This window comes from Dromiciops gliroides, chromosome 5 (genome assembly GCF_019393635.1).
Source record: "Dromiciops gliroides isolate mDroGli1 chromosome 5, mDroGli1.pri, whole genome shotgun sequence".
In the NCBI taxonomy this organism is placed as follows: Eukaryota; Metazoa; Chordata; class Mammalia; order Microbiotheria; family Microbiotheriidae; genus Dromiciops; species Dromiciops gliroides.
This window is the reverse complement of record NC_057865.1, coordinates 26,712,016-26,739,907: the sequence shown is the minus strand read 5'-3', so window position 1 is coordinate 26,739,907 and position 27,892 is coordinate 26,712,016. Positions and strand designations below refer to the sequence as shown.

Sequence of the window (27,892 nt, the reverse complement as noted above, 5' to 3'; positions counted from 1 at the left end):
TCATTTTCTTTCATTATTTTTCTTTTATTCAAGTTTTTTATACAAAATGACTAATATGTTAATGTTTTACACAATTGCCCATGTAAAACCTATATCTAATTGCTTACTGCCTCAGGGAAGGGGGAGGGGAAAGAGGGAAAAAAGGATAGAATTTGGAACTCAAAACTTTCAGAAAAATATTTATTGAAGAAAAAGAGATAAAGAAACTTCAAAAGAAAAGAAAAAGAAACAGGCTTCTGATTGCAAATCTAGAGCAATTCCCACTGCACCAAGAGAGAGGCCTTGGGAAGGGGAGGAGTGTGTTCGAGTGAAGAAAGATCCAGAGGTAGTTGAGTGCAATACGTGTTTGGGCAGCGGTCCTGGTTGTCTGGACAGCAGGATACCTCATAGTGAAAAAATTAGGGTAAGACAAGGTAAGAAAGACAGGTTAGGGTCAGGTTGTGGGGTCCTTGAATGCCTGGCTAAGAATTTGAGAACTTATTGGTTATTAGGTAAAGAACCTTAATGAATATTGAGGAAATATCCAAAACCATGAGTTTATTAAGCATTCACTTTCAGATATAGCCCTAGATCATAGATTATGACAGAGGTCAAGACTAAAATTTACCCTGTGAATGAGGACAACTCAAAAAGTCTTGGAATGGGAGAGTTAAAAATTAGTCTTTAAATTCCAAAAAAAACCAGAACAAGCCAAATTTGTACATCAATCTACAGGTGATTCACATATACACATATCTTTTTAAAAAAACAAACACTCTGAACACCATCAATCACCTTGTAGGCCTATCAATAGGACATTCCATAATCATCTCACATATGCCAGGAGACAAATTTCAACATATTTTTATATATTCTAAAAGATAACCCAAACAACAGCATCGGGCCAGCTGATATCCCACTAGCAATCACAGCTCTGACCCACTGTTGACTTCTCCTAAATTAAAACCCGAATCATTTCAAAATCTTATTTTCCTTCCTACTGTCCTCGGAAACGTGGGTTCCTTAATGCTGACTAAGTCCTTGGAGATGCACACCTCATTTGCTGATAGTCTCTGGATAATTGCAGTGTAAACACGTATGACAGCCAGAGAAAACCGCACAGCAGTACAAGTGCCTAATTACCAGTAATCAATAGACATTGTATAATGTAAACATACTTGGGAGAAAATGACGAGGATATTTCTATTTGTGCCATTTAAATCCCTAACTGAAAGGTCTCTTTTTCCTTTCTGAAGCATGGCCAGTCACCTCTTTTCAGAAGCTACTTGAGTAGTTTTGACTTTACTAAACAAAAAACAACCAAAAAAGAAATGAATTTAATGAAACATGCCACATTAGGCAGGCATTCAAACTTCACAAAAAGGATCATGGATTTAGATCACTGTTTCTAGTAAATCACATTAAAGTTACTTCTAGTCCCACGGTTTCTGGATGAATTTACTTGAACTAAATAAAATGAGAAATTCACCCATAAATTGCCAGCCTATGTGACTGGTGAAAATGAAGGGGGCATTAACAGTTTGGTGGGACTGAGGCCCATCCCTTTGGGGTCAACTGGTGAAGTTACCTTTATTCTATTCAAAAATGTAAGTACTCTGTAATTATTCACATAGTTAGATTGGATAAAGTGGAACATCCAATTTGTGTGTGCACACATGTACATACACATACACACATGAATGCCCATGCATACACAGACACACACACACACACACACACACACACACACACACACAAGTTCTCAGATGTTGAAGGCTTTTCGAATCGGGAAGTTATAGCCTCCTCTACATAAACAAGTCAATTTCCCACATTTTATATGTAACCATCTTCCCTGATAGCTTCAGTTACTCTTCTGTGGGATCAAAGATCTAGGATTAGAAGGGACCTCAGGAGCCATCTCGTCCAAGCCCCTTATTTTACAAATGAGAAAACTGGGACTCAGGGAGAGGTTAAGTGATGTGATCAAGGTCAGAGAATAAACTCAAGAGGGAGCATTTGAACCCTGATCCTTGGACTCCAGAGCCAGATTATGAAGTGATCAATGAAAGACTCTTTCACAGTCTCAAAAAAACCTATTTCAGACTCTCGTTTCTTATTAATATTTCACTAAATATCATTAAAGAGGAAATTCTTAAATTGTTTAAGTAAGATATAATTTATACAAACTATCCAGAAACAGGTATGTGGCACAATGGATAGAGAACAGGGCCTGGATAGAGTCAGAGAGACCTACTAGCTAGCCTCAGAGACTTACTAGCTGTGTGACCCTGGGCAAGTCACTTAACCCTGTTTGCCTCAGTTTCCTCATCTGTCAAATGAGCTGGAGAAGGAAATGGCAAACCGCTCCAGCAGCTTTGCTAAGAAAATCCCAAATGAGATCACAGAGAGTTGGACACAACTGAAAAATGATTGAACTATCTAGAAACATTAAAAATATGATGAAAAATGAACCAATTACTTGGGAGATTTTTTTTTCATTGATTAAAGTCATCTGAGAACAAGATCTAAATGTACAACTACAGAGAGTACCTAGACCCTGGTCAAATTAATTGTGTTTTGAGGCAGGGGCAGGTCAATCCCATGAGGAATCCAAAGAAATAAATAGGAGCTATTTTGGTTATTTCAGCTCAATATTGATTGTCAATTCTACAAAGGCACAATAAGCCTGGGAGGTGGAAGGGACTCCATCAGCTTCTTTTGGTTCAGTCGATAAGCATTTTCTTTTTTTTTTTTTTTGGTGAGGCAATTGGGGTTAAGTGACTTGCCCAGGGTCACACAGCTAGTAAGTGTCCAGTGTCTGAGGCCAGATTTGAACTCAGGTCCTCCTGAATCCAGGGCCGGTACACTATCCACTGCAGCGCCACCTAGCTGCCCCGATAAGCATTTTCAAAACCAGAGGCCAGCAGGCACGGTGGTTAAACACAATTTACCTCAGGGCCTCCCTAAGTCATGGATGGGGAAGGAAAAGCGAGAGAGGGGTTGGGCCCTTTGCCCAAGCATAATAACAGAAATTGACATCCTGCTCCCAGTCAAGGACTTCAGGGCACTTTAGAAACACTCGCTCATTAATCCTCAGGGTATCCATGCCAAACATGTAGATGGCACCTTCTCATGTGTGGTTGGTACCAGTGGGAAACAAAAGCACAGTTAGTTTGATAAAGAAACGCGGTGGTGATGGAGTCATGAACACAAAGCTTTGACTCAATCTATGGGCTTGTCTGGGGTAGTTAATTCCCGAAATCATTTTAGAATTCAATGTTCTGATGGATTACCAAACCGGGGAGTGAGGGGGACTAGGCCAGAACGTTTTCTACATAAAATTCCAATCACACCATCATAGACTTTAATCTTTAATCCATCAGCAAACCTTTATTAGGCACTTACCATGTCCCGGGCACTGTGGCAGGGGCTACTGATAAAAAGAACACCAATGAGTCCTTGCCCTCAAGGAGCCTACACTCTAACATGAAGGGTGAGCACACAGAGAAGTGTGTCATTTACACACACACACACACACACAATGGCTACAAAGGAGCCACAGTGGGAGGCGGGGGTGGAATGGGACCATGGAGGCAGTCATGGTCCTGGGGGACAGGGAAGGCCGACTGTGGTTTGGGTGGAGTCTTGAAAGGAATCAGAGTCCAAGAGATGGAGGTGAGGAAGGTGTATGTTTTGCCAAGGCAAAGGTGTGGAGGTGGGAAATGGAGGCCATTTGGCTGAACCTCGCTGGGAGTGACAGGCAGTGGAGAGAAAGGCAGGAGGCAGGCAGGCAGGCTGGGCAGGGCTTGAACAGTCAGAATGAGGAGTCCACAGTCAGTCCTGCAGGCAACAGGAGCCATTGCACTTTACCGGGTAGAGGTCAGGCCTGCACTTGAGGAAACTGGCTTTGAGGGCTGTGTAGAGGATGGATTGGAGAGAAGAGAGACATGAGGCTACTGTCATAGTCAGCTAGGGGGCGCTAGGTGGCGCCATAGTGCACAGAGTGCTGAGCCTGGAGTGGGGAAGACATCCTCCCCGAGTTCAAATCTGACCTCAGTGTATGGCCCTGGGCAAGTCACTTAACCCTTTTAGCCTCAGTTTCCTCATCTGTAAAATGGGCTGGAGAAGGAAATAGCAAACCACTCCAGGAGCTCTGCCAAGAAAACCCCAAATGGGGTCATGAAGAGTTGGACACGCCTGAAAAATGACTGAACAACAAAATATTTTAAGAGTCTGGATAATAAGTGACGAGGGTCTAAATTAGGGTCATGAGTGTGTCACTGGAAGGGGATAGATAAGAGAGATACTGAGGAGATATAAATTACAAGATCTGGCAACTGATGGGATCTGTGGGGCCAGTGAGAATGAGTATGGGGTGACACCGGCGTGGTGAATCTGAGTGCCCAGAAGAGTGTTGGTACCCTCAGCAAAAATCATGAAGTGAAGAAGAGCAGTGGGTTTGAGTTAAGAGATAACTATTTTGGATTTATTCTCCTTATAGCCATCCTCTGTTTTCTTATACAAATACCTGCTGTCTCATTCATTAGAATGTAAATTCTTTACAAGGAGAAATGGTTTCATTTTTTGAATGTGTTATCTGCAGTGTCTAACATGGTACTTGGCACATACCAGGCTGTGAGTAAATGCTAGATGACTGACTGGTGCTACGTTGGAGCGCATCTGGGGCATCCACCAGGAAATGGCTAATAGGCAGTTGTAAATATGCACAAGAGCTCAGAAAACAGACTAGGGTTGGACAGACAGATCATTAAACCCATGGGAGGCGATACGGTCACAATGTGAGAGTGTAGAGAGAAGAGGGCCCAGTTCAGATAGTTCAGAGCCTTGGAGTGGACCCGTAGGTTAAAGGAAGAGGATGGGTGGGGATGGGGAGGGGGGAAGGGGAAAGGAGGAATGGAGAAGGGGGAAGGGGGAAGGGAAATCCCTTCATTTTTCAGAGATGAGACCCAGACCAGAGTGGCCTGACTTGCCCAAGATCACACAGCTAAAAGTCTCATAGACTTAGAATGGCAGAGTTGGAGGCATCTCTGGGATCATCTAGTGCAGCATCTTAGGCCTCCTGACCAATCCAAGGCCCTGGAGCCAGATGGGGAGATGCTTTGAATACAGGGACAAACCATAGCCCATAAACACCACTTCTTTGAAAACTGGGGCCCCACATATGGAACATAACCTTACCAGGAATTCCAAGTCCCCAGAACAACATCTTCCTTAGAATCCTATGTCAGGCGCTGCTGTGAGAGAAGGGCTGTGGTTTACTGAACTTGGGATCAAAAGGCCTGGCGGCGATACTTCCTAGCCGTACAACTGTCGACTGGTCCCTCGACCGAACCTCACTCGCTTCATCTATAAAATGGGGCTGGGAACTCTTTTACTCCCCAGCGCACAAGGCTGTTAGGACTAGAGTGCTGCCCGCATTAAGGGCCCACAGGAGTGCCCATGACATGAAGCTCAATAATCCGGAATGTGTTTGATTCCACTGAAAGGATCTCACCCCAAGCACAGGCCTTTAGCACAAACTCTGGTGGGAACCACCGGGTGCAAACGCCACACTTGCTTCAAATGACAAGGGGTTGGGGAATGATGGCATGGACCCGAGAGCTGTCCAGTGACAGCTGAACAGGAGGCCGAATGTAGATGATGCCTGGCCTCCTGGGCCGGGCCACCCCACTTTTGCAGAGCTCACAATAAATAGGGGGGATGTGGTTTTGTCTATTGCATCAAGCTTAAATTTGTTTTTGTGCTGCTTCCGCAGGCCCAGCAGAGCAGGTCTATTCCCCTTCTACTTCCAAGCCACCACAGCCTTGGCCCCAGACTAGCCCCAGGAAGATGTAAAGAATTAATTGTTATTTGAGGTTTTTATGCCTCAGCGAGCACTGGCCTGGGGCTCTGCAAACCGCACAGTGCTCCACCTACTGGTTGTAGCCGTTGCCAGGGCTCTGGCACCTCACATCATCACCACTAGCCAACGCCTATATGGGCCTGGCAAAATGATAATGATTGGAAGCCTAGTGAGGGCAGTCATGTGACTGTCAGAGCGGCCATCCCATTGGCTGTGGCTGTATGGGGTGTCTGGGTGAGGAGAATTGGGCATTCTAGGTGGAAGCTGGAGAGCGACAAGAGTTCTGCTGCGTATTTTCAGCTGACTCCTGGGTGGTGGTATTTTTCAGGTATTATAATTTCCCTTTCCCCATTTTATTCCTTTTCCCTGGATCCTACTGATCCTGTTTGTGTTTTTTTTTTTTTAAGTTCGTTCTTGTTAAAATAAATCTTATTCTGTTTTGAGGGAGGCTGCCGGTCTCCTTCCTTGCCCCAATATTGCAGCGAGCCACTTGGCTAGCACTCCCCAATTAAAAATTGGTCCCCACAAAGAGGAAACATTTCCAGTGCTTTCCTCCAATCCTCATGAACACAGGGCCCTTCCCCAACCTCACTTCTCTCCTCAGGCTGTTCTCCATCTTATCAATGCCCAGACATGATGGCGATAGGCCAGTCCGGGTCTCAGGTTATCACCGGCCTTCCTTTGTGCAAGCACAGACTGCAACAGCATTCTTAGCCAATAGATCCCCAAGTGCTTTTTCAGACAGAGCGATATCAAGTGATGCTCCCCCATCTCATCCTGCTGAAGTTGGTTTTCTGAACCCAAGGGTAGGACTTTATAATTATCCTTATTAAATGAGCTTCCACGGCTTCCAGCCCATGGAGCTATGTCTGAAACCCGAGTCTCATTCTAGGGTCTTATAAACTGCCCCCCTCCTAGTTTGGTGTCCCTCGAAAATCTGATACCCATGCCCGTTAGCCTTACGTCGAGCCACATAATGGTAAGGACAGATCACTTCAGCCCCTCAAGGGAAACTTCAGTCAGAGGTGACAATGAACCATGAATGATGCTCACTGGATAAGGGCACTGAGCTAAGTTCAAAGCCACCCAATTATACTACTTACTAGTGCATGCTTCTCTGTCTTTTCTACAAGAATAATATTTGGAATTCTCAAACACTTTGCCAAGAACCACATAATCCCTTTATCTACCAAGTGAGTAACCTTATAAAAAAGGGGTGAAGGGGAAGAGAGCAAAGATGGCCTGGCATGGTCTGTTCTTTGGTCTATGTCAACCTTTCACCAGAAAAACCTTCTCATTAAGATAACCACTGGCCATTTGTCCTTGACCTCTCTTCAGGGTCTAACGCAGTTTAGCACCCCCTCCTTCCCACCCCGTACTCCCCCTTCTCGGGCGATCACCCGACTGCTCTGGGTTCCCCTCCCCTCTTTTCCCACTTTTTTTGCAGCAGCAACAATATTGTCTTGTTCCCCATGGGTTGGCTCTTTTCTTCTTTCTCTTATACTCTCTCACTTTGTGCCCTTACCAGCTCACGAAGATTAGATTATGCAAATGACTCCCCAATCTACATCTCCAGCCCTGACACCTATTCTGAGATCCAGGTCCCCATCACCAAAACTCAACATGTCCACAGCAGATCCCATCCTTGGTCTCTTCAGCTTCCTTCTAACACCCCTCCTTCTGTCAACCTTGACACCACCGACACCATCCTTGACACCATTCTTCCAGTCTCCCAGTTCTACAGACTCAGGGTTACGGCCAATTCTTCATTCACACTCCACCCCACCCCAGTTGTCTGCTCTGAGTGAGTCTGACTCCCTTTCTCTCCATCCCCACAGCTACTAAAGTGGTTCAGGACCTTATCCATCCCCCTCCCTCTACCAGGAATATTGCCATAGCTTCCTCACTGGTCTCTCTGGATCCAACTTCTCCAATTTATCCTCCACACAACTGCCAAGTGGATGTTTCCTAAAGTTTGCCCTCATCACTTCCCTGGTCAAGAAACTCAAGTAGGTCTCTATTACTTCTAGGATCAAATACAAACCCCTCTGCTTGGCCCCTAAAACTTGTCCTTCAAATCTGCCTGCAGCCTGTCTTCCCAGAATAATTTCCCATTACCCCTCACTCACTCCTTAATCCTGCTAAACTACCTTATTTGTTCTGCCCCGAGTAACACCTTCCATCATAGCTGAGGCTTGGTATTTTCCCCTTTCTCATCTCCTCCTCTTGAGATCCCCTTTAGCTCCCTTTGAGGTTCATTTCAAGTATCTCCTCCTACAAGAAGCCATTCCTGATTCCTCCGGTTGTTCATTTTGTTCAACTCTGCCTGCATTTACACATCTGTGAACGTGTTGCATCTTCCCCCAGAAGAAAGTGAGTTCCTTGAAAAGGAACTGACTCCTATTTATATCCTTGGTTTCTGATATAGAGTAGGCACTTAACAAATGCTTGATTATTATTAACATTGGTTGAACGAAACATAAAACTTAGGCAAGTCAGCTGTATACATGGAATACAAAAGGAATTTCCCTGCGTTTGTATATGCCCAGGAATGACCTGTAGGAAATAGGATAGGCCATTTAAGTGACTTTTCCAGATAACTAAAGCATACCCCTTTAAACACTGTTGAAAAAAGAAACTATTTTAAAAGAGAATCTTCCCAAAGTGAATTGTACATTTCTTAAGACAAAATAGAACATAGTCTTAGATGTTTTTCCCCATTGATAAAACAGATGTCCTCAGAGATCATTTCAGCTCTGATTTTTGTTCCTACCCTAAATCACCCCCAAACGTCTGTGCCCTTTGAATTATGTCTGATTTTTATACTTTTTTCCCCCTCTCTCCTCTTCTGCTTTCGGGATTTCAGATGACAAGGTTTCTGTCTTTAGCAGACTCCAGGCCTCTTTTAAATTCCATCCTTTAGTGAGTAGAAGCAGAAATTGTTTTATCATTATCTTCATGCCCTTGAATAACACATGGCAGACACTTAATCCATAACTGCCTTTTGAACTGAATTTTTCTTTTCATTTCAAGCTCCCCTCCCCTCATCCCAAACTCCAAAAGTAAATGCTTTATTTGCCCCTCCCCCCCATTTTAGTTCATTCAAGACCCTTCCATGCCAGTCCAACTTCAAATTCCTGGAGAGCCAGGCCAGGGTCGGGTTTTGTGGTTGTTTTTTGTCATTCGCTTGGGGAGGGTTCTAAGAAATGAAGTCATCTGCCCAGTTCCCCCTTTTTATAGAGGAAGCGACTCACCTGTAACCATAGAGGGCACAGGTGGAAAGGAAGGGGCAGAACTTGTATGTTATCAGAGATGGGACAGGATGATGGGGAAGGGGGAGGCAGGAAAGAGGGAGGAGGGAGCGGAAAAGGGGAAAGAGGGGGAGAGGAAAGCCCCAGGGGCAGGTTCCGGCCTTTGCTGTGGGACGCGCCCCAGGCCCTTCCCGAGGGTCAGTTTGGCCACACTTGTCTAAGGTGGGAGAGGTCAGGCGGCCCTGGGGCTGCTCTGTGGTCGGGTTGTGCCCCGCTCCAGTCCTGCTCCCACCAAGGTAGGCATGCCTGCAGCCCCGGCAGGCATTAAGCGCCCACGAGCACCCCACAGACTGGGGCCCCAGAAGTGTGCCAGTCGACTCCGGGAGCCCTGAGTGCCGGAGCCGGAGCTGGGTGGGAGGAACGGCCGGCCGGACCACCACCTCTCCCCCGTCCCAGCAGGCCCGCGCCTCAGTCTCCCCCTCCGCGCAGTGGGTCCGCTGCCTCCCCGCCTGCCCCCCGCCGGCCCGGCCCCACTCACCGGGTGCGGGGGAGGACGCCCTCCTTCAGGCCGATCCGCCGCTCGCCATGCTCGGCCCGCCGCCGCCGTCCCACCCCCCTCCCTCCCCCGGCCCCTGGCGGGCCTTGCTCCGGGCCGCAGCTGCCCCTCAGCCCTGGGGGCACCGCCGCCGGCGCCGCCGTTGGTTTTCAACCAAACGCCACTTTAGGGCCACCAACCGGCGCCAGGCGGGCCAATGCCGAGGCGCCTTCCTTCGCTCGGCCGGCTCCCGCCGACCAATCACGAACGAGCGTACTGCGAGGTGCGTGGCGCCATGGCGACGGGTGACGCCGGCTTCGCGGTTGCCATGGCACCGGGGGAACGCGCAGGTTCCAGGCTCGGCTGGCTCCCCCTGGGAGGCTAGAGGCGGCGCTCTGGGGCAGGAGGCCCTGTCGCGGCTTGGGTTGCGCCGGGTAGCGCCGGGGGCCCTCCGGGCCTCCCCGCCCCGGCCCTTCTTGTTCCCCAGGGGGTCTGCTGAATGTGCCGCAGCGTCGGAAGCAGCTGGCGCTGGGGAAGAGAAGGGGGGAGGGGCGATGATGACCCACCTCCCCGCACGTGCTTCTCCCGGGTCCGAAGAAGCTTTGGGGCGGAGCGAAGCCAGCATCTTCCCTTGCCAGGAGCCTCTGAGGAATGCTCCGAGCTCAGAAATGTGGCAGCTTCGAGAAGACTGCAACTTTCCCATTTGAGGAATGGGCAATTTCATCAGTGCAAGCAAGCCCCTTCTACCTCCATCAATCAACAAGCATTTATTAAGCGCCTACTCTTAGCCCTGGGCAGATGCAGCCCCTGTGACTCCTAATTCTCTACCTCCTAACGCCTCCACGCCCACTTTCTCCACGAGCTAGTGTTTTTAGAGATTTTTAAACTTTTTTTGTTTCATGGATCTCTTTGGCTGTCGGGAAGGGAGGGGGGAAAGGTCTATGGACGCCTTTCTCAGGTTTTCAATGCAGAAAATACAATACATAGGATCATAAAGGAAATTCTTTAAACACAGCTATCACTTTTTTTTTCTAATGCGGCTCCCTCCTCCATTCCTATTTGTGTATACGTGATCTCAACCAGAGTTTTGAAGGCAGAGACTGGTTTTGCTTTTTTTTTTTTTTTTCCCCATCTGCTGGTTAGCACAGTACCTGGCACATAGTAATCTCTTTTTAAGTGCGTGCTAATTGACTGCTGGGAAGGATTGCTTCAACCAAAAAATCCATTCCCCTCCCACCAACCCGGTGCTGAGTTTCTGAATTTAGCTTGTTTAGTCTCTGGATTAGAGACAGTCATCCCTCGCTCGTCTGTACTTGATTTCCAATTTGTGCACCATCTCTGAAGAATCAAGGTCAGGGCAGCATAAGGATAGGAGCTTGGGCAATGTTTCATTATACACCACTGAAAAAGAATAGGTAGTGAAGCTAATTTTCCTGGAAACTCTATGAAACTCCAGAAAACGTAGTGTTCCCACTTTTCATGCACGCTTTAAAAGCTCAGGTTGTCTCTATTTACAATATTAGTGTGACCCTTTCTCTGATCTGGTTTGGTACCCCAAGAGGTAGCAGGTAAAAGGCAAGGATAGGCTGGGACTCGAGGAAGGAACAATCATGAGCACTATAGTAAAAATACTAAAAGCACCTAGCAGGGGCAATCATTAAGGATACGAGTAATGTTTTGTTCTACAACAGCTTACAAGCTGGCCAGGGAGCTAGGATATATCCACAGGAAATAATCTAAAGAATGATAAAGCTTCATTATACCAGAGAAATCACTCTAGGGAGGGTCAGTTTAGAACTAGGCTTTGAAGGGTTCAGAAGCAGAGATGCAGGGAAACCTTCCAGAAAGAGGGCACTCTAAGCACACAGGAGGTAAGAAGGCACAGCAGTCAAGAGAAAAAACCATGCACAATCAAATGAATCACATAACTCAGAATTTTGCAAAAACATTTTAAAAGAAGGTCCAAAAATACTTTTCCAACTGAGGAATGCCCAAATTTTAAAATACATAAGGAACCCCCCCCCCATCAAGGGTGACCTGGTTCATAATGAATCAATCTTAACCTGTCCCTCATTTTAAAGCACACCTTTTGGAAACTGAAGTTGACAGGTGAAACAAAGTCATGATGGAATCATTATGCTCTTGAACCCTGCCTGACCTGCAACTTGAAAGTAAAACCAAATAAACCCAACCTGAAGGCTGATAGTCAGTAATGCTTGAAAGTGATGAAGGCCCCCTGGCAGAAGCAGTTCTAAATGTACTACTTAGGCTCTGAGGAGGAAGAAAATCAAATAGGGATCTTGGGGGGCTTCCATTCAACTCCAGATGCCTACCAGGGTGGGAAGAAGGCCTCTGGAGGAAAGAATGGTGCCTTTTCCCCACATCTGTTCCTCATCCATTTCCTGGTTCCTCCTTTCTAAATTCGTTTGGGGAAAGGAGAAAATCCAGCATCCATTTTCCTTCACCAGCCTTTCCCTCATACTCCAAAACCCGTGCTCATAATGGATTTCCAAAAGCCAGAATTAAAATAAAAATTAAGAAAAAACAGAGCATTCAACAATATAGTTCAGTAGACTTTTATTGCTTTTGTCAAATTCAGTAACATTTCAAAAAATAGTTTTCTTCTAATAATTATAAAACAAATTTGAAAGGCAGGATCTTTCACATTATAGACATGTTGGAGAGATGTGTACTTCATACAAACAAAAAATTTCAGTTCTACACTTAGAGTAAGATTTACCTTGCATTGGATTTTATTACAAAAGAAAAATGCTATTGTAATTATAAAATAGTCATAAAAAATTAGAACCATACTGTGTAAATTACACATTACAAAATAGTATATAAATGAACACTAAAATGCTATTTCTGTTCATTTAAATGTGCTGAACATTAGAGGACACCCCACACAAAAATCATATACAATGTATCGACAAAAGAAAAAGTTACAAATACCAAGTGAATCACTATTTTAATAAATTTGATTTTTTTAAAAAGGAAATGACTAGGTGTTTAACACATGACTCCAAGTCAGCTTAGAATGTCAGAATGTGCTAATTTAATAAAAGAATCTTTATTCCATTAAAACTCATGGTTTTCCTGTAATTGACACTTATTTTAAAGGTTATCAAATAAAAGCACTTTATATTAAAATATCACTAGACAATTTTTGCATTTAAAACACTATTCCAGACCTCAAATGTCCCTGAAGTCTTAAATTTACTTTCTAGAAAATAAATTATTGTTGGTATAAAACAAAAGATATCTTTCACATTTGTACTGCATAAGATGTGATCTACATGAGTAATTTAAAATGTTAAATTAACATAAAAAGAAAATTAGAATCATCCTGGTATTAATGGCCTAAACATATGAAATCTGTGCATTTAAAAACTATCACCATTTAAATTGCTTAGCACATTTACAGAACTTATGTACACAATATAACCCCTTTAAAGTCACAAGCTCTCATATTACACCCTCAATTTCAGAAAGATTTAAATCTAACAGAACTTTGAACCTGCCTCATGAAAGGGCAAAAGTTACTGTATGTATGTGTATATTTATGTGTATCCAGGTAGGTTAAGTTTGTAGGTATGTATGTACGTATGTATAATACAAATATGTTTTGGAACTTGAAGAAATGTTTTGCTAATTGAACTGGCCAATATTTTTGAATGGTAACAGAAATATACTTTTTAAAATACCTGCAATAATGTATTTAAATTAAGTCCTACAAATTTTTCAAAAACTTGGCAAGTATGAACATTTTGAATGCCATTGCTTTTTTCTTCCTTAAAAACACACCCAAACAAAAACAAAAACAAAAACCTCCCAAACAACCCAATAGTTTAAAAGATCAGAACTATCTCATACCCGCCCCCCAAAAAAAGCAGGAGGGAAAATATATGGTTGACTTTAGCATATCTACTAAAACCAAAATACAGAATCGTCCTTTTATTATGAGAAAGTTCATATGATTAATAAAGACTGTTCAGAAGATAGTTAAACCTCAGTTGTTCAAAATCCAGTCTCATCATATTCTACCACATCCATAAATAAACAATGGAGGGAAGTGAGAGGAATGTCCTGAGGTGGCTTGAGTGGCCAGGTATATTCAGTAGCACAAAGCTCCAACCCTGGCAACCAATGGCATCAAGAAAGTGCTGGATTATTTCTTTTTGTTTATTTTCAAAATGGACTATAGATTGGCTTGTTTTGCACCCTGAGGTAAGTCAGTGCATAGTAATTACTACTGCTCATTTACACCCATTAAGGCAACATTTTTATCTACACAAAGCAAGTCATACCCTTCACTGCCTTATAATGCATACTTTTATCCATGATTTTTCTTTTTCAAACAGTGGAGGAAATACCATTTAAAATAAAGTAAGCAGTAAATTACTTAAACATGAGTTACCACTGGTCTTTTATGGAGTACTCATATCAGGTCATATATCATTTGTCAAAGTAGTTTAGATGAAGCAGAAAATATCAAACTATGAAGAACATCGAAAAATGTTCTCGAATGTAAAGTGTTTTGAAATTCATGGTTTTTTCTGGCACACAGTAATTACTTTACATAATTAAACAAAAGCAGTAAAACACTATGATCCCAGGGTACTTTCCCCTTTAAGTTTAAAAAATTACCTCCTGTAAAATGTCCTGGATTATGAACCTTCTGGTGTCCCATATCCAAATTCAGAAGGCTATGAGGAAATACTAGCACCCAACGCAAGATGTTTAAAAAGTTTAATATAAATAGCAAATATTTGGATCTCTGTAAATGATTATACTGTTGTAAATAAAGAGGAATTATTTAAATGGAAGCACAGTGAGTCACAAGCACCATGGACAATGTTCTGTAAATGAATTGCTGGTCAAGTAATAAGCACTCTTCCCTTTTTCAAGAGGACCAAAAATGGTATAAGCTAATGCTGGTAATCTTTGTAAAGAAAAGAAGCTACATTTCTAAGCTTTCATTTGAGGTGGAAATTATCCTTATGGTTTTTCTGTGTTAACTAAAAACAAACAGCACAGAAAAGAAACTGTCTAAATAACAAAAGAGAAGCATTTTTGTTCATGCATTAAACAGTAGTCAACTAATAAGCTTTGGATAGTCTGAAACATACTTTTACTCTTGGTTCCAAAACTCATCATGGTTTCCAATTCTCACAGCATTATTTCTGATGTGCTGCAAGCTCTATTGTCCATACTATTCCACCTTCCTCCCAAAGAAATCTCAGACTATCAAATCGAGTTTAATTTTTGTGTCACTGCCACCCTTTTATATATTTCAATACTATCTCAATACATGTTTGGTTTTTGTGAATTACCCTCTTGCCGAATCAGTTGCGCAACCCCATTCATCCAGTCCTACAGGTTTAGTAACAACGGTATTTATTCATTTCATGTTAGGAGTTAACTCCAAACAAAGATTATATAAAAGATGACCAAGAATATTTGCTAGTTTGGGTAAAAGGGAACTTAAAATAAAAAGACAAAGGAAAAAAACAGTAATCCAAATCATAAGTAGGTTATGTCATCAATAGTCTGAGCTTTACATAAAATGTTTAATTTCCTTGAAAAACACTAATATGGCAGTGTTTAATATCAAATCTGTGAAATTTGTCAACTTTACTCTTTCAGGGAATTAATCATAAATGTAGAGAGCCCCAACTATTTACATTAACACATTTACTCTACTGCATATGCATTAACTTAAATTTTTGTACAGAATTTAATCTTTACACCAATTAAAATAAATAAAATGTTTAGAAACAAAACCAAGGTTAGCACTGTATTAAATATATTCTGTACAGTGGAAAGAATGGAAATGTAAACAGAAAATCCAAAGTAATTTTTAAGAGCCCATAAAGTAATACTGATCATAAACCCATTCCAGAATTCTGACTCCTGATTATTTAATCACACTTCTTTTTAAATGAAAAATAATCAAGAATTGAACCTGATACTAAACTAAAACATTCTAAGAAAATGAGAGCAAAAAACGCTTTATGGGATGAGAGAACATGGCCTTTACGCATGTTTTCCTAACTTAGACATACGAGGAAAAGAACAGCTAACAGATATATGATATGCTACTGTAATCACCACAAGGATTCATGAAAAAAAATAAAGACTGCAATAAAGTATAATAGTTGTTTTAGAGTGTCTAAAATGATCATTATGAGCAGACAGAGTAGCTAACACTGGCACTAGGGGTAAAAGTATCTTTTAAAATCGCCTACATTTTTACTTGAGAATTTTACTGGAAAACAGGATGGATATTTTTTGTTGCTGCTGTTACTGTTCTTTGCAGCTTAAAAAAGTGAAGGTCATAAATACAAATCTTCTAATAAATATTTCCCATTTTACCTCTATGGCTAAAAACCCATCTCGGGGGAATATTGACATGGCCACCTGCAAAAAAAACTCCACAAAACCAGAAGAAAACCAAGATGCCACTTGTTATCTCATAGGCACGCTACCTTTTGTATCATAAAAACCAACAAAAAAGCTTCACTTTTTTCCATGAAACTCAAAACAGTAATTGGAGAAAAGGTGAAAATTTTAAATAACTTGGGTTAAAATTCACAGAGATCTCTCAATAATAAATATATGGACAAATATAAACTAAGGTTGATTAACTTTTGGTGCACATACAGATTTTTAAGAAAAAACACATTTATGCTTTTCTCACATCTTCCTATTTCAAAACTGAAAAGGTTTTTCTAACAGAATAAATATTCAAAGGATAATTAATAACTATGTACCTTACAAGAGACCCACCTCAATATATATATAGTCACTACTGTGCTCGTAACATACAAGTAAGATACTTTCAAAACCACGGGAGTCCTACTTTGGTGGTGTGGCAGCCAAAAATAGTCTATACAAACACACAACACACACACACACACACACACACACACACACACACACACACACTTCTTCTTGGTTTAGTTCTATAATGAAGTTTCAGCATCCACATATTTCCTTGTAGGTTCATCTTCGAGATTTATTTTCACACTCACTGGTTTTTCTGGGCTATTTAAAACAAAGAATAATAATAAAGGGTTTAGAAATAAGAACAGGGAATATTTTTTAAATGATGACTCTGAAGCTGTCAACAATCCTTCATAAATTATACAGTTATCTTTGGATATAAAACATTCAACAACTTGAGACTGATATTATCACTGTGAACTAATTTTGGCTATTATTCTAGTACTTATTTAGATCAATTTAGTGACAGTAAATCTTAATTGAAAAGATTATTATTAGGCTATTATTCCTGAATCTAATGGCCACTATTGTGTATTATGGACTCACCAGAATGAAGAAATTAATGATTTGTTATTTTAAAAGGTAAAAAAAGTTTACAACTAACAGTTTTATCTGCCTGGGAAGGAACCCCTCTAAAATCCTTCAATATACAAGCAGGTTTGATTAAAAATTTTTGTTGGATTTCTGTACTCAGTAATATTTAACTTTGACTGAATGTTGACAAATCTTTTAAAAATTGAATCCCTGTACTAAATATTCAAAAAATATTAATAAAAGGATTTAATATTATATTACTAACAAATGAATCACAGTTGGAGGATTTCTGAAATATAATAGGTAAAAAAAAAAGAATAATTTTCCCAAATTCAATTCAACCTGGCAAATACTGTGCACAGTAAGCATATATGTTATGGTTTTAAGGCAAAGAAGGTCAAGTTTTGGAAATGTCAAAAGTGCATCACCTTGTCTATGGTAAGTAAGACAGAACACACATATAAAAATCCAGATAGTTCAGACACGTTGGGACACTGTTCTCTCATATACATGTAAGCAGTACAACACATTATATGGTACCAATTTACGTGCTGGGCAAAATGACCTGCCAACTCCAATTTTAATGATTTAAAAAAAAACACTTCAGACAATACTCTATGATTTGTGATAAAAAAAATGTCCCACTCCCCAAAAAAGTGATTGTGAAAAAGGGAGAAATCATGATGAGAGGCAGACCTGGATATGATCAAAGACAAATGTAAGATCTCAAATATTTTAAAATGTATAAAGGAAGACAAGAAAGAATTTCCCAGAACCAGGATTTCGTTATCTTTTACAAGGTAAATGTGCACTTACCTCGGGGGTGTCCAAACCGGGTCAAAATGTTGACTGGAAGATGAGAGGAAAGGTGAAGAGGGAAAGATGAGCTGTAAAGAGCTAAGAGGCAAGTGAATTCAGTGGGAGTTTCAGAAAAGAGAGAAGGAACAAGGGATGAGCTGGGATAAACAGCCCCCTACAAGAGATTCAGAAGCACAGACAGGAAAAAGGGGAAAAACAAAGTGTGTAGCTAGAAGGTAAGGAGCTCGGGATGTGCTGGCACTGTCAGGCCAGCTGAGAAAAACGGAGTAAAGAAGGAAAATCTCCAAAGGCTGGGCAGCTCCTCTCTGTGGGAAAAGCCAAGAAAGAAATCCACCAGACTAACAGGTCAAAGCAGCTACCACAAGGGCAGTTGGGACCTCCCGTGAAAGAGGACTTAGAAAAAAACAGACTCTACTTATTGTGGGGCCCAAAGGCCCACAAAGGGAGATTTCAGCCAAGAACTGCAAGTAAAAGGAGAGAAAGACCAGCAAGAACCATGACCCCAGGACCTGGAGAAGCCTCCTACTAGTCAGGGAGAACACAGGGGATGCTCTAACTGGGTGCTACTGAACAGGATGAGAACACACTGACAATTACCTTGTGCCTCAACATTTTCTCAGTGAACTTACAACATAGCAGACTACAGTAGACAAGGAGCTATTGCCAAAAAAAGAAAATACCATAAATTGAGTAATGAGACTTTCCCTTTCTTTGCCCTTGGGCTAGTAATACCAGAAAGTGATCCAAAGACAGCAGGAATGAGCACATAGAAGAGTCATACAGAACCTGTATAATAGCACAATGGCCCAAAGAGTGTGTGTGCGAGCGCACACGTGTGTGTGCGTGCTCAAGCTCGTGCGCACACATGCTGCCCCCTCATTACCCTCACTGGAGTCACAGGCAAGGATATCGTTATAGCTACCTCATACTCGGCCTGGATGCTCGGGCGCTCTCGGTGCTCATGGCAAGGGCTCTCCACTGGGCGGTTTTGGCCATTTCATCTGATATGTTAACAACTGAAGGATCAACGCTGGAGAAAGAGACACTTCTTGGTTAGCATAAAGTGCCTGGTAAAGTGCAAATGCTATCCCCCAGACTATCTAGAATGTTTGCTGCCTTCAAATTCACAAGGAAAAATGTCACCAATGCACTTCAAAGTCTTGAATTGTTATTCTAACACCATGCATGAAAGCTCATAATTATCCTGTGGAATATCAAAACCTACATAATGTTTCTAAATATGGAAAACACTGCAGGTTACTTGTGTCACTGTCTCCTCTCCTGCTTGGGCTACCCTTGAGGCAGGGGCAGCTAGCTGGCACAGTGGATAGAGCACAGGCCCTAGAGTCAGGAGGACCTGAGTTCAAATCTGGCCTTAGACACGTGACTCTCACTAGCTGTGTGACCCTGGGCATGTCACTTAGTACCAACTGCCTCAAATATCCAGGACCATCTCCAGTTGTCCTAATGTGTATCTTGCCACTGTGACACAGATGACTCTTGAGGAGGTAATGAGGTCATCGACCTTGCAGAGCCCTCCCCCCCCCCGGAAATCCTATTCACTGCAAGTCATGACGTCCCCCCGATGCCATGGTCCTCTTCAAGAATGAAGGACAAACAACAACAATACTTGAAGCCATTTGTCAGCAGTGGACACCACATTTAAGGACTGACGGTAATAGACCTAAATGTATCTAGAATGTCGGATGATCAAGGCAGTGAATCCAGGACCTCAAGTAAAGGCTACGTAAGTATCATTTGGAGGACCTGGGGAAGAGAAGGGAGCAAAAAGAGAACAGAACTCAAGGGCATGGTTACTGCTGCCTCATACTGGGCCAAATTCTTCAAGAATGTGGAAGTCCTGGGGAAGACTAAGCAGATGAGCTCTGCTCTCTCAAAGGGCAGAAGTTGGAAATGTCTTAATGTAACGATGGGAGTATTCCAAAATGAAACGGGGAGTGCTACGATGGGGGCGTTCAAGCACAGAGCAGACGCACTTCTTATCAGCCAAGTCATAAAGGGAATTCTGTTTCATGTATGGATCAAGAGGTCATTGGCATTCATTAAAGACAAGGACAGACTACCCCATTCAAAGACAATATCAAGTTTCAAATATTCCCTATCTCTCATGGCTAAGATCAGTGTTGGTGGAAGGAGAATTGACACAAAATGTCGTTACAGACTTGATCAAGTATTGATGTTCATAAGAACAACCCTTAAAGAGCATGGGAAGGAGTCTGGGAAGTGTGGGAAGATGGAGTACAGGATCAAAAATGCACAAGACCCAGGGAAAATGTTAGTCATTAACAATCAATTGCAAGTTATGAATGCTGCCATTTCTTGACCCCCTTTTAAGGGTCATGATAACGTCTGTTAATTTAAATTTATCTGCATCACATCCTGACAAAATTTTGAGAACATGATTGTGAAATCTCCCCTGGTATGTTTATTTGGAAGAATTGCTTCAAGATTTTTAGTCCACTTTAGACAGCACAAAGGATTTGGAAAGGTAGGGTACAAGACAGCTACACACATATAAATTAAGTTGCCAAAATTTAACCACGATGTTCACAAAATTATGCATATGTAATTATGCATCACCAGAAGATGAAAATAATTTGTTACTTCAATACAAAACAAGCTGAAAATACAGATATTGAAGAGGTATAACATTCTCTGTTCTAAATTTATTAATAAAATGGCAGGCCAGTCATGGATACTTAATGAGAAGTCATTTAGGAAGTCAAGCTTATTTTTTATGATTTAATTAATATGGTAGAAGCAAGACAACTACAAATGCAAATATCTAGTTTCACTCTCATAGTCAATGAGTAAGTTGAGAAAATTCACAGCCCTACTCTACCTCTATTTTTTTTTTCATGGCCTGTGCTTATCTTTTAAATTAAATTACCCTCCCTTATAAACTTCTGAATGAGTGGCTATTTATCTGGATGCCTGCAAGTAACTGAGGAAAAGTAACTGAAAATGTTCTAACTTACAGGATCTGTTAACTTATAAGCTGAACTCAGTCCACTGAAAACACTGAAAGGTTATTAAGGAAGTTTCATCATAGAAAAGCTACCCTTTGAATAGAAATGACACTAATTGTAAACATCAGGCAAGACATAAACCCAAAAGGATATGCTTGACAAAGATGTCTGCCCTCGTGATGGGAGAAATGCAGCACAGAGACTGGGTTGAAAAGGGTTTTCCTTTGCCTAGTGATGTCGTGTTAATTGCATCAAGACAAAAGACATCACAGTGTCTTCTGGAAGAGAGTGGTAACAATTCCAAGGAATATATGATACAAATATAATTTCTGAAACTCCACATATGATTTTTAAAATAAATCCAAATAATTTGTTAAATATGAACAATTCTCATAACTAGTCAGAGTAACCAACTCTGTGTCTATTTTAACCAATGGATTTCTCAGCTCTGAATGGCTCAAGAGAGACTGGATCTACCCAGAGCAGACACATGCATAGTAAAGGTATAACTTTTAAGTTTTCATACAGAATCGTAGGGAATATATGTTGGAGTGCACTAAAAGCTTTCCAGTCCAAACTGTAGCTGAACAAGAATCCCCCTCCCATCATACCTAAATAAGCTGCAAGCATTCATAAAGTACATCCCATGTACTCAGCACTGGGCTAGGACCTGTGGATTCAAAGACAAAAGAAAAACAGTCCCTGACCCCAAGAAGCTTATAGTCTGGCTATAGGCTAAATGACGTGTGTACATACATGCACACATGTGCACATACATGTGTGAAATATACAAAAAAATACTGATATAGTGAGTTTGGGACAAGGCCTAGAAGCGAGAGGAATCCAGAAACACCTCCCATATAAGGGGCTTGAACTACACCTTAAAGGAAACCAGGACTCAGACCTCCATGCCCAGGCATGGAGGGCAGCCAGTGCATAGGCACAGAGGTAGAAGAAACTGAAGAATAATAAAGCTGGAAAGGAAGGTTGGGGCCAAGTTGACTTAATGTCTTAAACTGAAGACTTCCAATTAGAGGACCACAGATTACCTACCTTTTATAACTTGCAGGAATTTACTTTTGAACATGGTTTGCATACTTCACTGGTTTGCATTACAAAATTTTACATACAATTATTTGATTTTCAAGTTACAAATATAAATCATTAAATACCAAAACCAAGACTTTCAGCACTACAGGGAATCCTATTCACAAGTTTTTCGTACTAGCAATCACTAATAACTTCTACTCCCGGGCTCACAGGCAATATAAAACCTTGGGGACTATAATCACTTTTTTAAAAAATATATTTTATTTGTGTGTTAATCAGCCAAAATCTGCCTTCTCACCCGTCCACCTCAGCTCACCTCCCCCAATGATGACACAAGAGCAAAACCTACAAAGCAAGTCTAGTCAAACAAAATAACTTTCCACACTGGCAATGTCAAAAAAGAACATCTCATTGATCATTCTAGGCCCTTCATCTCTCTGGCAGAAGTGGGGAGCATATTTTATCACTCCAAGTATACAATTCTTGAGGAATGGAGCTACTGAAAGCTTTCACAGGGAGGCGGGCCAGCAGGAAAGAGCAATTCTGCCATCTTTGCTGAGAGTACAACGCTATAGGGAGCTTCCATGAGGAGGCTGAGCATCCCTGAGGCCTAGAAAAAGATGAAAGGAATAACTAAGAGGCCTAGCCCGAGGCAGAGGGCACGCCGCATACCCCAGGGACAGCTTCTCTGGCCACGCTCTGCCAGGAGCTTCCTTTCTCCAGGTTGCAGGAGGAGCCCTCCCAGTCACCAATGGTCGTTATCAGTATGACAAGGTACTTGGCAACCCCCCCCCCCAGTCATTCAACTTCCTAGCACATGACTTTAAAAGGTCTAGAAGGTCGCTCAAGTAGGTTAAATAACCTCCACTTGAAAGGAACATTAGAAAGCTGATGACACAACCAAGAAAGAAGCATTTATTAAGCACTTACTGTGTGTCACGAACTGTTCTCAGATTTAGTTCGTCACCGTTAACCTCCTAGGGATAGTAAATGTATTCTTTAAAAACAAGTTCACCCCTACCTGTACTTGAGGGCCTTGACAGGAATCTGCAGGAGACTCCCCCTTTCAAATGGAAGGTGCACAGTGTCACTGTCATCAGCGTGAAGCAGCCGTTCAGCCTCCTGGGTGGTACAGGAGCAAATTAAATGGGTTTTCCAATTAACCTTACTTTCCCTCCCTCCCCCCAAGAAGACTATTAAGGATTAAGACACTGGATTAATGCTCATGTCAAAGGGAACTTTGCAACACAGACTAGATTATCTAATTAGAAAGTAAAACTGCTAAACTATGCAAATACAATATTAATACAGTTATGACTGAAACACTTATTTCAACATGAGCTTCATAAAAGACATCAAACCCATGGGCCACATGTTGCTCCAAACAAGTGAAGCCTGAACCAGTTTAAAATGTGCTTGGGAAATATTTAACAAATTCTTAAAACAATAAAATATAATGTTCCTCTGTGGTTTGCTAAGTCAATATGCTGATGGCAAGGACTCATATATGGTGTAGTGGTCCCTGTTCCTAGTTGAGTTTCATGCCATTAATCTACATTAATATCTGTAGCATATAGGGAAAACATTTTTTTTGAAAAATATGTATTCTGTAAATTAACTTTTTTTCTAATAAGAACTGAAAATCCCCTTAAAAATCAAGTTTTATGGAAAAAAGTGACGTCCATTTATGAATGCTTCTGTCTTATCAAATTTGCCTTTTTCAAGACTCTTTCTCATCATTTTTGATATAATAATATATAATTTTTTGCAAATAAAATGTATAAGTTGAGATGGTTCTTTAAAAATGGATTTTACCACCCCCAAAACAACAGATAACCCCCAATTAAAAATATTTTGCTATAGAAAAAGCTGAACAGCCGTTTTGGTTCATTTCTACCAAGATTATGCATCTCCATGACCTTTAAAGAATAAAAATAAGGTCAAGTAACGTAGCTCAAAGTCCAAAATAAAATACACTGTTTTGATTCTTTAAAAGTTGCAGAGAAAACCTGTTTGTTATGAGAAGACAGGGAAACAAGGATGGGGAGTAAATAGTATCTTTCTATTAGTTACATAACCACAACCCTGATGAATCTAATAAAAATAAGACAAATTGTACCACTACTGGGGAAAACCAGTTTAAATTATGATAAAGACACACCAATGTATGGTGACTTTCTGAATAAAATAATATTAACTTTAAAAAATGTTAAGACAACAATTCAAGTTACTCCAGGATACCATTTCCATTATAGTAAGATATTTGTAAGTATTACTGAAAAGTAAACACATAATTTTTTAAGTCTCACATCAATTGCAGACATGAGCATTAATAATAATTAATAGTTTTATTTAATCAGCAAATGTTTTATACTGCCACAATTATTTAAATTATCTGATAAGCTTTTAAAATTATAATCTTTAACTGATAATATAATTAAAAATAATAAAAACAAGAACTTAGTTTCTAAAAATGTACTATTCAACTATAATACTAAGTATGAAAATGAGGCTCTACACTTTTTAAAAAGTTGACTTTCATGATATAAAAATGTATTTATGGTCTATTTCTCTGGTCATCATCAAAATGTGCTTGAAATTTAAAATATAGATTGCACATGTATAATAACCTCTATCAGATAGCTTACCATCTTGGGGAGGGGGAAAGACAAATTTGGAACTCATGATCTTACAAAAAATGAACGCTGAAAACTATCTTTGCATGTAATTGGAAAAAAATAAAATACTATTTACAAAAAAAAAATTAATGTAAACTGTAGATATAGCTTTATTTTGTCATTGACAAAATACAGCCACAGATTTCTCTGGAGTTTTTTACAAGAGTAAATATATGCTATTCCTGAATAGGGTTACTAAGAGAACTACACAACAGCCAACTGAAACACAGTTTGGACTGGTCCCTCAGCAGGAGCTCACAAAGAGAACACCCACTACGGCCTGTTACCAAAATAAATGAGCTGTGTGTTGACAGTTCCCCAGCAGATTTTAGGGTTTACAACACTCAGTGGTTTTACACACCTCCTTTTCCTTCTTCTGTTTGTCATCTTCTTTCTTTTTTTTACTTTCTGGCATGAGATCATCAAGCCAGCTCAGTTCTCGTTTAGTAAAACACAAGTCCATTAATTTGCGTATAAACACCAAAGCAAGAACCTAAAAAACAAAAAACACCACAAACCCTAAACCCCTTGTGAAGAGTCACAAACTGTTTCAAATACAACAAAATTAGGTAATCAAAAACAAGACTGAACAAACTAATCCAGAAAATACTATTTTTAGGCTTCACAAAGAAAAAGCACAAAGGTATGAAAATACAGTTCTGAACTCTATTTGGAATCAAGTACTTCGTTAAAAGGTGCACACACCACGTCAAAGGGAAAGACTGAAGATGGCTATGGACCATTTTAAAAATTATTCTCTGCTCCTCTCTACTGGACCACTGTTAAAGTACATAGAAATGGGTATCACAACAAGCCGGTTAAGGTTTTTTTATGGTAGATGCATATAAAGAATTTTTTCACTCTTTATAGGAGAATGTAACATTGACACCATAAGCAGGAATGCTTTAGTATTTATTTCTGAAACAGCTCTATTCCACAAACTTCAAATGCCTTTTCCTACTTTCATGACAAAACCATATCAAAACGTCATACCCTTGGGGCAGCTAGGTGGTGCAGTGGATAAAGCACAGGTCCTGGATTCAGGAGGACCTGAGTTCAAATCCAGCCTCAGACACTTGACACTTACTAGCTGTGTGAACCTGGGCAAGTCAATTAACCCTCATTGCCCAGCCAAAAACAAACAAACAGACAAAACAAAAAGTCACACCCTTTATTTGGGCTTCGGTTTCCTCTTCTATAAAGTAAAAAAGTTAGGTTTAATTGTCCCTAGTGTTTCTCCCCACTAATAATCTATGGGTACTGTGAGAAAAATAATGGGGTTCTAGGGGGACCCAGAGGGCCCCCCACTTGAGGGACCTCTTTTAAGGCCAGCCCAGAGTCAGGACAGTTGCAGATCGACTCTGAATAGAAACAACAGAGATTAAAACCACATCTACCTAAAAGCTTTGCCCTCAGAGGGTCTGTCTTTCATAGACCCTGAGCAGCAGCGCACTACTCATTTTGATATGGACCACCCTCAAGTCATGCCAATCAATGGACTTGAATGTTACTGGCCAATAAGCTTGGGTCAAGGTGCAGTGACCCTCCTCTACCTGACAAAGGATAAAATCTTTGTGGAGAGAGGGGTTGCCCTCTCTCTCTCCCTCGCTCTCCCACTCTCTTGGCCTGGGATGCTGGAGGGGTCAGCCACCCCTGCCCTCTCTTCGTTGGGACTCTGAGGATGCAGCCACAAAGCCCCTTTCTCTTCTCTCTCAGGAATGTGGGGTTCCTGAACTCTTAATTCGTAGCCATGTTGCTCTGTTTTTACTAACATTTAATCTGATTTAATAAATGCTTAATGCTAAGACTGGTACAGTAGCCTCTAATTTATAAGTAGCAATATATTAGAAACCCCAGCTAAGTTCCCTAAAACCTAGAACAGACAGGCACCCTCAAAATATTTCAAATGACAAAGTACCATGATTTGTACAACAAATAAGTTGTAAGAGGGTTATTTTCAGTCATTGTAATATTAGTCAATAAGGGTTTTTATGCTCCTACTATGTGTCAGGTACTGCACCACGCACTGGGTACACAAAGAAATACAATAGTCCCCATCTTCAAGGAGCTCACAATCTAACAGGGAAGATAACAAGCAAACAATATGTACAAGTGAGCTCTGTAAAGGATTCAGAAGGGATGGGGAAGACTTCCAGTAAAAGATAGGATTTTAGCTGAGACTTCAAGAAAGCCAGGGAGCGGGGCGGCTAGGTGGCACAGTGGATAAAGCACCGGCCCTGGAGTCAGTAGTACCTGAGTTCAAATCTGGTCTCAGACACTTAACACTTACTAGCTGTGTGACCCTGGGCAAGTCACTTAACCCCAATTGCCTCACTAAAAGAAAAAAAAAAGAAAGCCAGGGAGGTCAATAATTAGACTGGAGGAAGGAGAACACTCCAGGTACAGGGGAAAGCCAGAGAGAATGTCCAGAGCAAAAAAATGGAAGGTCTCGTTCATGCAAAAAAGCAGGCCAGGGTCACTGGTACAAGGAACCTGCAAAGGCAGGAAGGGGCTAGATGACAAAGGATTTCGAATGCCACAGAGAGCAATTTGTATTTGCTCCTGGATGCAATCGGGAGCCACTGAAGTTTTTTGAGGAGGGGTGTAGTTGACATGGTCAGACCTGAACTTTGGAAAAATCACTTTAGAGGTGAATGGAGGATCAATTGGAGAACAGAGAGACTTGAGTTAGGCAGACCCACAGCAGGTACTGCAATAATCCAGGCATGAAGTAACAAGTGCCTGTCCCAACATAGTGGCAATATTGGAGGAAAAAGGGGAATCTATTTGAGAGATGCTTCAGGGATAGCATCTACAAGCCTAGCAACAGCTTGGATATGATGATGTGAGAGGTAGTGGGAAATCCAGGATGACTCCTAGGCTATAAGCCTGAGGACCTGGGAGGACAACATTACCCTCTATAGTAAGTGCAAAAGTAGACTAGCATAGCTGCTGAAATGTCATTGGTCTCTACTTCATTTTTTTTTTTTTGGTGGGGCAATGGGGGTTAAGTGACCTGCCCAGGGTCACACAGCTAGCAAGTGTCAAGTGTCTGAGGCCGGATTTGAACTCAGGTCCTCCTGACTCCAGGGCTGGTGCTTTATCCACTGTGCCACCTAGCCACCCCGGTCTCTACTTCATTTCAATCAGGAACTGCTAAGGATACTTAACAAGATGGGATAGAGAGTTGTGGTCCAATTCCCCAAAGCTACAGCTCTTAGACACACTCAGATTGACCTATGACCTCTTTAGAGATAAGAGTGTCTGTTTCAAGAATGTCAATTACCACCCATCCATGCCTGCTTACCTCGTAGGACTCTTGTCCATGTCATCCTCTAAGTTCACCATAGGTGATCCACCCAACCTGCCATGAGACTTCCTTGAGCTCTACCATCATCTTGAAT

At 41.3% G+C, this 27,892-nt stretch overlaps 2 protein-coding genes across 11 annotated transcripts in view; both read right to left on the bottom strand.

Moving 5' to 3' along the window:
• The window catches only part of NEK10 (NIMA related kinase 10), a 241,392-nt gene extending 231,696 nt beyond the window's left edge, over window positions 1–9,696 (bottom strand). The window contains 1 exon segment of the mRNA XM_043969156.1: window positions 9,632–9,696. The gene's annotated coding sequence lies outside the window, so the exon portion shown is untranslated.
• Window positions 9,697–16,430: 6,734 nt separating this feature from the next.
• The window catches only part of SLC4A7 (solute carrier family 4 member 7), a 120,627-nt gene continuing 109,165 nt past the window's right edge, over window positions 16,431–27,892 (bottom strand). For 3 of the 10 annotated variants that reach the window (XM_043969376.1, XM_043969381.1, XM_043969382.1), the window contains 5 exons: window positions 24,850–24,981; window positions 22,832–22,932; window positions 18,693–18,800; window positions 17,768–17,848; window positions 16,431–16,678 (listed from right to left, as the gene is read on the bottom strand). In XM_043969376.1, the coding sequence (XP_043825311.1) occupies window positions 16,597–16,678; window positions 17,768–17,848; window positions 18,693–18,800; window positions 22,832–22,932; window positions 24,850–24,981 (504 nt within the window). In that variant the 3' untranslated portion in view covers window positions 16,431–16,596. Of the gene's footprint in view, window positions 16,679–17,767; window positions 17,849–18,692; window positions 18,801–22,102; window positions 22,421–22,831; window positions 22,933–24,849; window positions 24,982–27,892 lie in introns of those variants that run through there. The other 7 variants (XM_043969378.1, XM_043969384.1, XM_043969385.1 and 4 more) reach the window with 4 other exon arrangements.